Below are 13,141 nucleotides of genomic sequence, written 5' to 3' on the forward strand. Positions count from 1 at the left end.
ATAGATACCTCGAGACAATATTTCAGAGATTCCTACAAGAATGCCTGATAAAAAAATAATCAGGAATTTTATTGAGAAACTGTCAAGGAAAAGGTTAAGAAATTATTGAAGGAAAACAATTGTGGAGATGTTGCTATAGTTAATCTTTGGGTAACCGCTGTAAACTCTTACAGAAATACCTCATGATCTTATACGGACGGAAGATGTGACTTTTGGACCCTTGTACAAGTCTTGAAGGATTCTATAGATCAATTGCTGGAATAATCGTTAAAAAAAAAAAAACGAGAAAAAATCCCAGATGATACATATCCTGCATGATTATCTGGAGGAATCTCTAGAAAACCTCGAGAATCACGAGAAAAATTCAAATAGGAGTGATCGTAAACACTACTGGAATAACATCTGTAACATTTTCTGCTGGAAACCCTAAAATAAAATTCACTTGAAATATGTTTGTGTTGGACTGCTCGACTCTTAGATTAAATGCTACAAGTGAACTCTATAGAGGCTCTCGGTTAGAAATTTCGATAGGAACCTCTTAAGGAGCAATTCCTGGAAAATTTATGGAATGGAATGAAGCTTTATAAGTTTTGCTAGAAGAATTCCTGTGGGAATCTTTGTAAAAACTTTTGGAGAAACAACGAAAGTAACCGGTGGAAGAAATATCGGGAAAAACTCTGAAGGAAATTCATGGAAGAATTAACTCTTGTGTCAAGTGCGGAATTTAAAGCAGTCCATAATATGAATCAAAACGGTACATCCAGATTTTTTCAAGTTCCCATTCAGCTTCTGCAGGCTAGTTAGGAAAAGATTTTCTTGGTATCTTTCCTTAAATAGTTTTATAGTAATTCATTCAAAAGTTTTTATTTTTCTAGAAACAGATTCAGATGTTATCTCTATATCTCCTAGTTAAGAAGCATTTCTGCGAAAAAACTGGTTTTGAATAAATTACAATTCGAAAGCAACTATTAGTTCAATCATGGTTCCTCTCAATCGACTTCGATTATCCAATTGGATAAATATCTTGAGGAATAATTGGAAAAATCTTTGGAAATATTATAGACAGAATCAGTTTCGTATTATGTAAGGAAAACTAAGAAAACCTCGGATTTTTATTGAATACTTTTTTGGATGAGGTTTTTTGAACATTTTTTAAATAAATTCCTGAATTAATGCGTAAATGAACATGCCAGAATAGTTTTTGAAGGAATTCTGATTTTTTATCTACATTATCAAAAAACTAAAGTTCAAAACGATTTAATCTCAAAGCTAATGGACTAATGATTACCGTCAAAACGAACGAAGCGACTGTGAAAGTTTGCGTGCAACGTATGCAGAGATTTTACATACATTCAAGACGAAAACCAAAACAAACCACAAAGACAGACAGATATCCAATAACTAGACTAATACAACAAATAACAGATTCTACGACAATTCCCGGAAAACCATTTTCCGGAATGCCACTTCCCGGAATTCCACTTCCCGGAATGCATCAAAAATACACGCAGCGAACTGGACTATCGAAATTCATACATTTTTCCTCATGAAAGATGAAACAAAACGGCAATAAGTTTGAAAACGAAAAGAAAAGGTTGACAGTTTTACCCTTGATAAAGGCCAGATACAAAGTGCCGAAACGTCGGACAAAACGAAACTTTCCATTTAGATTTCCCTAGACCGCAAAAGCCATAAAATCTCAGTTGCGCGTTATTCTCTACGAATATTACGCTCAGGCAAATGAACTATCGAAATACCGTAATGCGGGGTAACATTGATCAGCGGGAGCAACATTGATCGCTATGACCCGTCTCGTAAAAAGTTCGAATCATTATTTATTGATATTTCAAAGCTGTTTCTTACAATAGTTAGCTAATAAAAATTAAGATTTGTGCGTAAATTAAATTTAGTTAATGCCTAAATTTGTCAGCTTTTTGAATCAATGATTCTTATCATTATAGATGACACTACCGAAGATTCATGTCTCACATGAGTTCTGCGAACGATATGAGCAAGGAAAATTTGGTTATTACTAAAAATGGCATCGCCGTAAACGATTCCGTAGTCAAATCTTTCGTAAGTTTATTCAGTTAAGCTACATTAACGAACTGCCTTCCAATAGGCGTATTCCATAGTTCGAAGTGTTTTTCTTTTTGAAATAACTCAAAAGTAAATTACTTGTAAGAGTTTGGTCTTCATATTCGGCTTCAGGGGCCATGGTTTAAGTAAGCAACGACATTTTTTATATTACCGCACATTGTTTACATGGGTGATCAATGTTACCCAATATCAGCTAAATCAAAAAATCGCTTTGAACATTTATTTAAACACACTCAAACCTTTTGAAAACCAAAATACAGTATATAGTCATGAGCGGTGGGAGCCAGTATACTTGTTTTTAAAACATAAAACTGCCGGAATAAAATCTGAGGTACATTCAATTTGCATAATCTGTTGGTTTGGACATAGCGTGGAGCGATTCTCGGAAAAGTTTCTGACGAAACCCCTAGTGGAATTTCTGGACAAATCGCTGTAGGGATTACGTTAGAGATTATGTTGGAGGAATTACTGTTACAATCCTTAGACGAATCTTCGAAGGAATCTCTGGAAGCGTGGCTTGTGGAACCATTGGAGATATTTCGGGAAGAACTCTTAACGGAATCTCTGGAGGTCTTCCTGAAGGAATTCCTGGAGCTATATTTGAACTGGTTTAAAAACATTAATAATGGACAGGGGTTCGAATCCCGTCGGTCGAAGATCTTTTCAAGTTAGGAAATTTCTCGACTTCCCAGAGCATAAAATATCTTCGTACCTGCCACACGATATACACATGCAGAAATGTTCAATCGGCAAATATATCTCTCAGGAAATAACTGTAAAAGTTATCATAGGAACACTAAGCTATGAAGGTAGCTCTGTCCCGGTTGAAACGTAACGCCGGGAACAATAAGAAGACTCTTACATCATAAGTGAATATTTGGGATTCGATCCTAGATCCTCGGCGTGAGAGGCGTGTGTTCTAACCCCTACACCAGGTCCGTCCCCGACCCCCTAATTTTCATGCCAGTCGTTACCACAAGATTAGCAAAGCGTTATGTCTTCACAGGGCTAGTAGTGACTAAGTGCCTTAAAAATAAGAAATAAGGGACCTATTTCAAGGAAAAACAGACCAAAAAGAAACCTGAAAAAAGACGACAATAAACCAAACAGAAACCAACAGAACAAAACGAAACCTAATAGAAGTCAGGGAATAAGAGTTTTATTCTTCATAGCATCAAGGCAGACATTTCTCTAAGATCTAAGATATTTTTTTGGAAATTTCTCGTGATGTTATGACAAGTACACTAGATTTTTTTTTTTCAGAAATTTGCTCAAATCGTCAGATGTCATTTAGTTTTAGTTCTAGGAATTTATCCCCATTTCTTTTTCGAGAGAATTTATTCAACTATAACTCAAGAGTTCAGTCAATATTTTCCCAAGGAAAACCACAGAAATAAATTTCTCCAATGATTATTCTAGAAATTATCGGAAATCCTCCAAAAAATCTGTGAATTTTTTTCAAGAATGTTCTTATTCCTCCAAGATTTTATCCAGTGACTCATCCATCGATCCTGGGACATCCTCTGAGATTTCTGGACAACACATTTTCTAAAGTTCAATTAATAACTTTTTCAGAAATTTCAAGGAATGTTCTTTAGAATTGTCTTTTAAGGTTTATATAAGATTTTAACTAGAGATTTCTTAAAGATACCTTCAGCAATTGCTCCACTGATTGTTTCTGGTATTTCTACAGAAATTCCTCCTTCTTTGTAAGTTTTGAAAGTCTTTTTCTTCAGGATTTCTCCCAGGAATGTCTCTAATTTTTCAGAAACATCAATCCGGAATAAATAAATCCAAAAGTAACCTCTAATAAAACATGTGTAAGCTTTTAAGTTTCCCTTTAATAAACAAAGATCTCTGAAAGAAATCCTGGTCTCTTGAGTAGGTTTAAGAAGATTTCCTAGATAATTTGCTAAGATAATAAAAAAAAATCAATCGAATCTCGGATTAGTATTCCGCAGGATTTTCTGAAGAAATTTTTTGAAAAACTTTGGACAGAATTTCTGTAGAAGTTTGTGTAGGAATGATAGGAGGAATTACTGAAAAATTGTAGTATGAACTGGTTAATATACTTTTGAAGATTTCATGGTAATGTTTTGAGAAACTTTTCAAGATATGTTTGTTGAAACTGCAGGAGTTGAAAATGCTGGAAAAAATCCTAGAAAAAAATAGATTTGTTCGAAGAATTCCTGAGGAATTTTGGATTTCTGGGAGGAAACGTAGATGAATTCTTCAAGATATCGACATGAACAGGCAGTTCTTGCAGGGACTCTTGAAAAAAATCTAAAGCTATTTTTTCAATCACTCTGGAATAAACCTTTGTGATTTTTTTCGGAAGAAATTCTGTGGAAATTTCTGGAAGAACTCCTAGAGTAACAACTGCCGAATTCTATTGAAAGATTAGTGGAAAAACATCTGGAGGAAATTCTAGGACAGTTTTAGGAAAAAAAAAATACCTGAAGAAATTACTGGAGGTGGTAGCTATGGAGTTTTCAAGGATTTCCTAGAGCAAGATCTAATGAAATTTACGCATCTTTTGAAAAAAAAAATACTGGAAGAATTTCTGGGAGAATTGGTAGATAAATCTCTAGAATAATTTCTGGAGAGATCCCTGTAGTATTCTAAATCAAATAACTATGATAATTTCTGAAGCTTTTCGTCGGCGATTGTAAGACAACATTCTTGAACAACCTGTTGAACCCGTTATAGTCTCTGAATTTTGCATCAGGATTCAACGCAAGCTCTATTTTGGATAAAATAGATACTTTAGAGACCTTCTATTAAAAATAGAGATTTTTAAATAACCAGCATGTTAAATCGGGGACGAGAACGGTTTTCCCGGGAAACTGACTAGACTGATCAAAGCAACGATGGATAGTGTACAGTGCTGTGTGAAGATATCGGGTGCTTTATCGGACCCGTTTGAAACACGCAAAGGACTTCGACAAGGCGATGGTCTTTCCTGCCTCCTGTTCAATATTGCGCTAGAAGGTGTTATGAAACGGACGGGCTTCAACATGCGGGGCACGATCTTCAATAAATCCAGCCAGTTCATTTGTTTCGCTGACGACGTGGACATTGTCGGAAGAACATTCCAGGTGGTTGCTGAACAGTATACCAGGCTGAAACGTGAAGCGGTGGATTGAAGGTAAATACGTCGAAGACGAAATATCTGCTGGCTGGAGGAACCTAGCGCGATAGAGCTCGCAGGCAGACGCGTGACGATCGACGGGGATGAGTTCGAGGTGGTGGACGAATTCGTCTACCTCGGATCATTGATAACGTCGGATAACAACTGCAGCAGAGAAATTCGAAGACGTATCATCGGAAGTCGTGCTTACTATGGACTCCACAAGACCTTGCGGTCTGGTAAACTTCACTTCCGTACTAAGTGTACCATGTACAAGACGCTAATAAGACCGGTAGTCCTCTACGGGCATGAGACGTGGACAATGCTCGAAGAGGACCTGCAAGCGCTAGGAGTTTTTGAACGACGTGTGCTTAGGACGATCTTCGGCGGAGTATGTGAGAACGGCGTATGGAGGAGAAGAATGAACCACGAGCTTGCGCAACTCTACGGTGAACCCAGTATCACGAAAGTCGCCAAAGCTGGAAGGGTACGATGGGCGGGACACGTTGTGAGAATGCCGGACAACAATCCCGCAAAAATGTTGTTCAACTCAAATCCGGCCGGTACAAGACGAAGGGGAGCGCAACGAGCTAGGTGGTTTGACCAAGTGGAGCAGGATCATGGAAGTGTGGGGCGATCGAGGAATTGGAGGTTAGCAGCCATGAACCGAGTTAGTTGGCGTAACATTGTGGCGCAGGTCATGTCTTGAAGGACGTAGAGCCAGCAAAAAAAATGTTAAATCGGGGCCCAGATAGCCGTAGCGGTAAACGCGCAGGTATTCAGCAAGACCAAGCTGAGGGTCGTGGGTTCGAATCCCACAGGTCGAGGTTTTTTTTGGGGTTGAACATTTTCTCGACCTCCCAGGGCATAGAGTATCCTCGCACCTGCCACACGATATACGCATGCAAAAATGGTCATTGGCATAGTAAGCTCTCAGTTAATAACTGTGGAATAGGCCGTCCCTTATTTTTCGAAAATGCGAAATGTTATAAGTTCGTCATTGTAAAGTGCTCGTTTTGGTAAGAAAAAAATCAGGTAAAAATTTGAAGTCCGTACGTGGACGCTAAGTGGTCCCCCAACGACCCTGAAGGTATTAGGCGTAGATGAACCCGTGCGCAAAATCGAGCTTGCTGCTCTAGTACACGCAGCATGAGTATGAAAAGCCACCAGTAACAAATTGTCCTGCGCGCGTTGATAATCAGCATAGAAATTTGTTTTCTTTGGGATGATTCAAATATTACGTAACGCAAAATTTTCCAATATTTAGACCCCCTCCCTTCCCTACGTAACAGCTTTTGCATGAAATTTTTTTTTTGTATGAACCGTAACACTACGGAAGACTCCCTCCCTCCCCATGTTGAGTTTCGTAATATTTGTACAATACCTTTGTAGTTATGAATTTTTAGTCAGCGTTCAGTGTTATGAAGATATTCACAGTATAACATATTATTTTACTTGAAATTCTATGCTGATTATGAATTTGTTACGAGTGGCTTTTCATACTCATGATGCGTGTACTAGAGCAGCGAGCTCGATTTGGCGCACGGGGGTCATCTACACCTAATACCTTTAGGGTCGTTGGGGGACCACTTAGAGTCCACGTACGGACTTCATATTTTTACCTGATTTTTTTCTTACCAAAACGAGCACTTTACAATGACGAACTTATAACATTTCGAATTTTCGAAAAATAAGGGACAGCCTACTGTGGAGGTGCTCATAAGAACACTAAGCTGAGAAGCAGGCTCTGTCCCAGTGGGGACGTAACGCCAGAAAGAAGAAGAAGAAGTTAAATCATTTTTATTAAACGAATTTGACAAAAATAGACCAAACTGCTAACATCTATTTCTAGACAACAAACGGATGAATCGTGAGTAGAACAATCCTTTGACTGTCCTACCCAGGTGTTTTTGTGCGTAGTACATGTCCTACTTGTCCTAGAAATAGCTTGAAGACGTTGGAACTTCTGGAGGACTTTTTATAGGGTTTTCTGAAAAATTAATTTAATATTTTCCTTCGTAAACCTCATTTTGAAACTCTGTATGCTTTCTTGGAAGAGTTTCTGGAGTATTGATTGACTGAAGAATTTGGTGGAAGAACTACCGGAGGTAACTCTGGAGTAAATCCTTCGAAGAATTTATTTATAAAATCCTGGGAAATTCCTATGCGCATTTTCTAAACGATCTCTTTCGAAACTACTGGAGTGTTGTACTGCTGAAGGATTTTCAGGATGAAATTCTGGAAGAATTCTTTTGAGTAGAAAACGGGAAGAACTTATGAACGGGAAGAGCTTATGAATCAATCCATGAGAGAATTGCTGAAGGATCATTTAAGAGGTCTTTGAATGTATTTCTAAAGGAACCACTGGAAGAGTTCCTGAAACTTGTAATCTTCCTGAAACCTCGAGTAATTTGTGAAGGTTTTTTGAAGATTAAACCCAAAAACCAATCCAAACCTTGCTCTTACCTCGAGGCAACGTGCAGCGGCGTCTGATCCTCCCGTGCCTGCGCATTCACATACGCCCCATTCCGCAGCAGAATCCGTATGATGTCGGCTTGCTTGGCCCGGGCGGCCAAATGCAGTGGGGTTTCCCCGCGCACCGTCGGTATATCGGGACTAGCGTCGTGCTGCAGCAGGTAGATCACAATGTTCATGCAGCCCATAAAACTGGCCACATGCAGCGGCGTCAGGCCACTCTCCGTGGTAGCACTGATGGTAGCACCGTGTTTCAGCAGCAATTCCACGACCTTGATGCGATTCTTTTTGCACGCAATGTGCAACGGTGTGAAGCCGTTGAGGGCTCGGGCATTCGGGTCGGCGTTCCGATCCAGTAGCAGTTTGGCCACTTTGACGTGGCCACAGTGAGCGGCCACGTGTAGCGCCGTTAGGTAATCTATGGTGATGTCGTCTACCGGAGATTTGTGGACCAGAAGAATTTTGGCGGCACTCACGTGCTCGCCTTGTGCTGCCATGTGCAACGGAGCGAGGCCGTTCTTGGTCTTGGCAATGATGTCGGCATTGTGCTCCAGTAGCAGATCGATGACCTGATCGTGTCCGGATCGGGCTGCACAATGCAACGGTGTGAGGCCATCCCGAGTTACGGCGTCGATCCGGGCCGAGTTCTTGATCAGCATCGACACCATATTCAGCTTGCCCCACTTGCAGGCCACGTGCAGGGGGGTGATGTTGTGCTTGGCGGTGAAATTAACATCGGCACCCTTCTCGATCAACAGCTGGGCGACATTGACATTCCCATAGTGGGCGGCTATGTGCAGTGGCGTGAAACCGCTCTTGGACGACACGTCGGGATTGTGTTCATTCTACAAGAAAGGAGATAAATTGCAATTATCGTCAACCAGTCACATCATGCGCTATAAATTAATTTAAGCTTGCACTCCCTCCCCGGTACCCAGAGGGGCATTATCGCGTGATGCACAGTGTGTTTTCGCTGATTTCATGGTCGAAATATAAAAGCTGTTTGAGGAATCTACGATGAAACTTCTGGAGAATATTTCCGTAAGAGTCTCTGAAGGTTTCATTCGAGCCTCCAGAATTTTGTATTTTTATTCACTGCAAGGAGCACAGCAGTGGCTTCAAAGACTATTTTGGCTACATAAGAGGTTTTCAACCTTCCACCAACTACAGAGACTTGCATTTAAATAGTAATAAACTCGAGTAAAAAGAGACCTACTACAAGACATTTTTAGTTATGAACAAACTTTGTTGTTAAAATCGACAGTTTAGGAGCTATTCTATTTCGACCACGAAAAAATCAGCGAAAAAAAATCACTGTGCAATTGCTGGAATGTCCAGCGCAAACACAAATCATGGGTGTGCCTATTCGTCCGCTTCGTAGCCTTACCTCGAGCAAAAGAGTCGCCGCTTTGACGTCGTCCTTCTTGGCCGCTATGTGGAGAGCCGGTAACCGCACCTTTCCCCGGGTGTCACTCTCGAGTAAAACCGCCACGACTTTATCGTGACCTTGCTGCATCGCTACGGCCAGAGGTGTGAATCCGTCCTGCAACAAGAACAATCGACACATTCAATAAATTATGCATTCATCATCTCCGTTTCGAACAACGAGAGCCTACTTACCTCCGTAGCCAGGGCCGGATTCGCTCCCTTTGCCAGCAGCAGGTTAACGCATTCGTCGTGGTTCTCCTGGGCGGCCATGTAGAGGGGCGTGAAGCCGTTTTGGGATTGCACATTGACGGAGGCGTTGTACTGGAGCAGCAGCTGGATGATTTCTTTCTGACCGGCCAACGAGGCTATGTGAAGCGCCGTGTTGCCCTTTTTGGTTGCGTTGTCTACGTTGGCTCCGCGTTTCAGCAGCTCCTGGACTATTTCGAAGTGGCCATCCTTGGCGGCGAGGTGCAGGGCGTTTAGACCGTTCTGAAGGTTATAAAGCAAATCAGTTGGCAAGTTCGAAATACAGCTGTTTTATCCGATACTTTTGTGCCGCGAAATAAAATACAGTTTTGTCTGGAATAAATTTAAAGAAGGATTTTGACGAATCCAGAGAAGGATTCTGACAAATTCGGAGAAGGATTTTGCTCTCTTCATTCGCCTGATTCCTGTTTCAGGATTCGTTTGAATCCTTTCTAAGGACTCCTATATATCCTGTCTAAATAATTCTCTAAACCCGGTCTCAGGAATCATTTGAATACTTTCTCAGTATTCGTCTGATTCTGTCTCAGGAGGATTCGACTGAATGCTGTCACAGGATTCGTCTGAATCCTGTCTCAGGATTCGTTTGAATCCTGTCTCAGGATTCGTTTGAAGCCTGTCTCAGGATTCCTTTGAATCCTGTCTCAGGATTCGTTTGAATCCTGTCTCAGGATTCGTCTGAATGTGTCTCAGGATTCGACAGAATCCTGTCTCAGGATTCGACTGATTCCTGTCTCAGGAGGATTCGACTGAATGCTGTCTCAAGATTCGACTGAATGCTGTCTCAAGATTCGACTGAATCCTGTCTCAGGATTTGTCTGAATCCTGTCTCAGGATTTGTCTGAATCCTGTATTACGATTCGTTTTAATCCTGTCTCAGGATTCGATTGAATTTGTCCCAGGATTTGACTGAACCCTTCTCAAGATTCGACTGAATCCCGTCTCAGGATTTGTTTGAATCCTGTCTCAGGATTCTTCTGAATTTGTCTCAGGATTCGACTGAATCCTGTCTCAGGATTCGACTCAATTCTATCTCAGAATTCGACTGAATCCTGTCTCAGGATTGATTGAATCCTGTCTCAGGATTCGTCTGAATCTTGTCTCAGGATTCGTCTGAATTCTGTTTCAGGATTCGTCTGAATCCTGTCTCAGGATTCGTCTGAATGCTGTCTCAGGATTGGTCTGAATCCTGTCTCAGGATTGGTCTGAATCCTGTCTCAGGATTTGTCTGAATCCTGTATTACGATTCGTTTTAATCCTGTCTCAGGATTCGTCTGAATCCTGTCTCAGGATTCGTCTGAATCCAGTCTCAGGATTCGTCTGAATCCAGTCTCAGGATTCGTCTGAATCCTGTCTCAGGATTCGTCTGAATCCTGTCTCAGGATTCGTCTGAATCCTGTCTCAGGATTCGTCTGAATCCTGTCTCAGGATTCGTCTGAATCCTGTCTCAGGATTCGTCTGAATCCTGTCTCAGGATTCGTCTGAATCCTGTCTCAGGATTCGTCTGAATCCTGTCTCAGGATTCGTCTGAATCCTGTCTCAGGATTCGTCTGAATCCTGTCTCAGGATTCGTCTGAATCCTGTCTCAGGATTCGTCTGAATCCTGTCTCAGGATTCGTCTGAATCCTGTCTCAGGATTCGTCTGAATCCTGTCTCAGGATTCGTCTGAATCCTGTCTCAGGATTCGTCTGAATCCTGTCTCAGGATTCGACTCAATTCTATCTCAAAATTCAACTGAATCCTGTGCCAGGATTCGACTCAATTCTATCCCAAAATTCGACTGAATCCTGTCTCAGGATTCGACTCAATTCTGTCTCAGGATTCGTCTGAATCCTGTCTCAGGATTGGTTTGAATCCTGTCTCAGGATTCGACTCAATTCTATCTCAAAATTCAACTGAATCCTGTGCCAGGATTCGACTCAATTCTATCCCAAAATTCAACTGAATCCTGTCTCAGGATTCGTCTGAATCCTGTCTCAGGATTCGTCTGAATCCTGTCTCAGGATTTGTCTGAATCCTGTATTACGATTCGTTTTAATCCTGTCTGAGGATTCGATTGAATTTGTCCCAGGATTTGACTGAACCCTTCTCAAGATTCGACTGAATCCCGTCTCAGGATTTGTTTGAATCCTGTCTCAGGATTCTTCTGAATTTGTCTCAGGATTCGACTGAATCCTGTCTCAGGATTCGACTCAATTCTATCTCAGAATTCGACTGAATCCTGTCTCAGGATTGATTGAATCCTGTCTCAGGATTCGTCTGAATCTTGTCTCAGGATTCGTCTGAATTCTGTTTCAGGATTCGTCTGAATCCTGTCTCAGGATTCGTCTGAATGCTGTCTCAGGATTGGTCTGAATCCTGTCTCAGGATTGGTCTGAATCCTGTCTCAGGATTGGTTTGAATCCTGTCTCAGGATTGGTCTGAATCCTGTCTCAGGATTCGTCTGAATCCTGTCTCAGGATTCGTCTGAATCCTGTCTCAGGATTCGTCTGAATCCTGTCTCAGGATTCGTCTGAATCCTGTCTCAGGATTCGTCTGAATCCTGTCTCAGGATTCGTCTGAATCCTGTCTCAGGATTCGTCTGAATCCTGTCTCAGGATTCGTCTGAATCCTGTCTCAGGATTCGTCTGAATCCTGTCTCAGGATTCGTCTGAATCCTGTCTCAGGATTCGTCTGAATCCTGTCTCAGGATTCGTCTGAATCCTGTCTCAGGATTCGTTTGAATCCTGTCTCAGGATTCGTTTGAATCCTGACTCAGGATTTGTTTGAATCCTGTCTCAGGATTCGTTTGAATCCTGTCTCAGGATTCGTTTGAATCCTGTCTCAGGATTCGTTTGAATTCTGTCTCAGGATTCGTTTGAATCCTGTCTCAGGATTCGTTTGAATCCTGTCTCAGGATTCGTTTGAATCCTGTCTCAGGATTCGTTTGAATCCTGTCTCAGGATTCGTTTGAATCCTGTCTCAGGATTCGTTTGAATCCTGTCTCAAGATTCGTCTGAATCCTGTCTCAGGATTGGTCTGAATCCTTTCTCAGGATTTGTCTGAATCCTGTCTCAGGATTCGTCTGAATCCTTTCTCAGGATTCGACTGAATTCTGTCTCAGGATTCATGTGAATCCTGTCTCAGGATTCGTCTGAATCCTGTCTCAAGATTCGTCTGAATCCTGTCTCAGGGTTCGTCTGACTCCTGTCTCAGGATTCGTCTGAATCCTGTCTCAGGATTCGTTTGAATCCTGTCTCAGGATTCGTTTGAATCCTGACTCAGGATTTGTTTGAATCCTGTCTCAGGATTCGTTTGAATCCTGTCTCAGGATTCGTTTGAATCCTGTCTCAGGATTCGTTTGAATCCTGTCTCAGGATTCGTTTGAATCCTGTCTCAGGATTCGTTTGAATCCTGTCTCAGGATTCGTTTGAATCCTGTCTCAAGATTCGTCTGAATCCTGTCTCAGGATTCGTCTGAATCCTTTCTCAGGATTTGTCTGAATCCTGTCTCAGGATTCGTCTGAATCCTTTCTCAGGATTCGACTGAATTCTGTCTCAGGATTCATGTGAATCCTGTCTCAGGATTCGTCTGAATCCTGTCTCAAGATTCGTCTGAATCCTGTCTCAGGGTTCGTCTGAATCCTGTCTCAGGATTCGTCTGAATCCTGTCTCAGGATTCGTCTGAATCCTGTCTCAGGATTCGTCTGAATCCTGTCTCAGGATTCGTCTGAATCCTGTCTCAGGATTCGTCTGAATCCTGTCT

At 41.5% G+C, this 13,141-nt stretch overlaps 1 protein-coding gene across 7 annotated transcripts in view; it reads right to left on the reverse strand.

The window, feature by feature from the left end:
• The window catches only part of LOC5578031 (ankyrin-2), a 333,086-nt gene that overhangs the window by 107,247 nt on the left and 212,698 nt on the right, over positions 1-13,141 (reverse strand). For all 7 annotated transcript variants that reach the window (XM_021846274.1, XM_021846273.1, XM_021846277.1 and 4 more), the window contains exons 4-6: positions 9,326-9,622; positions 9,093-9,248; positions 7,697-8,550 (exon numbers count right to left, since the gene is read on the reverse strand). In XM_021846274.1, coding sequence (XP_021701966.1) covers positions 7,697-8,550; positions 9,093-9,248; positions 9,326-9,622 — 1,307 coding nt within the window. The remainder of the gene's footprint in view (positions 1-7,696; positions 8,551-9,092; positions 9,249-9,325; positions 9,623-13,141) is intronic.

This window comes from Aedes aegypti, chromosome 2 (genome assembly GCF_002204515.2).
Source record: "Aedes aegypti strain LVP_AGWG chromosome 2, AaegL5.0 Primary Assembly, whole genome shotgun sequence".
Classification (NCBI taxonomy): Eukaryota; Metazoa; Arthropoda; class Insecta; order Diptera; family Culicidae; genus Aedes; species Aedes aegypti.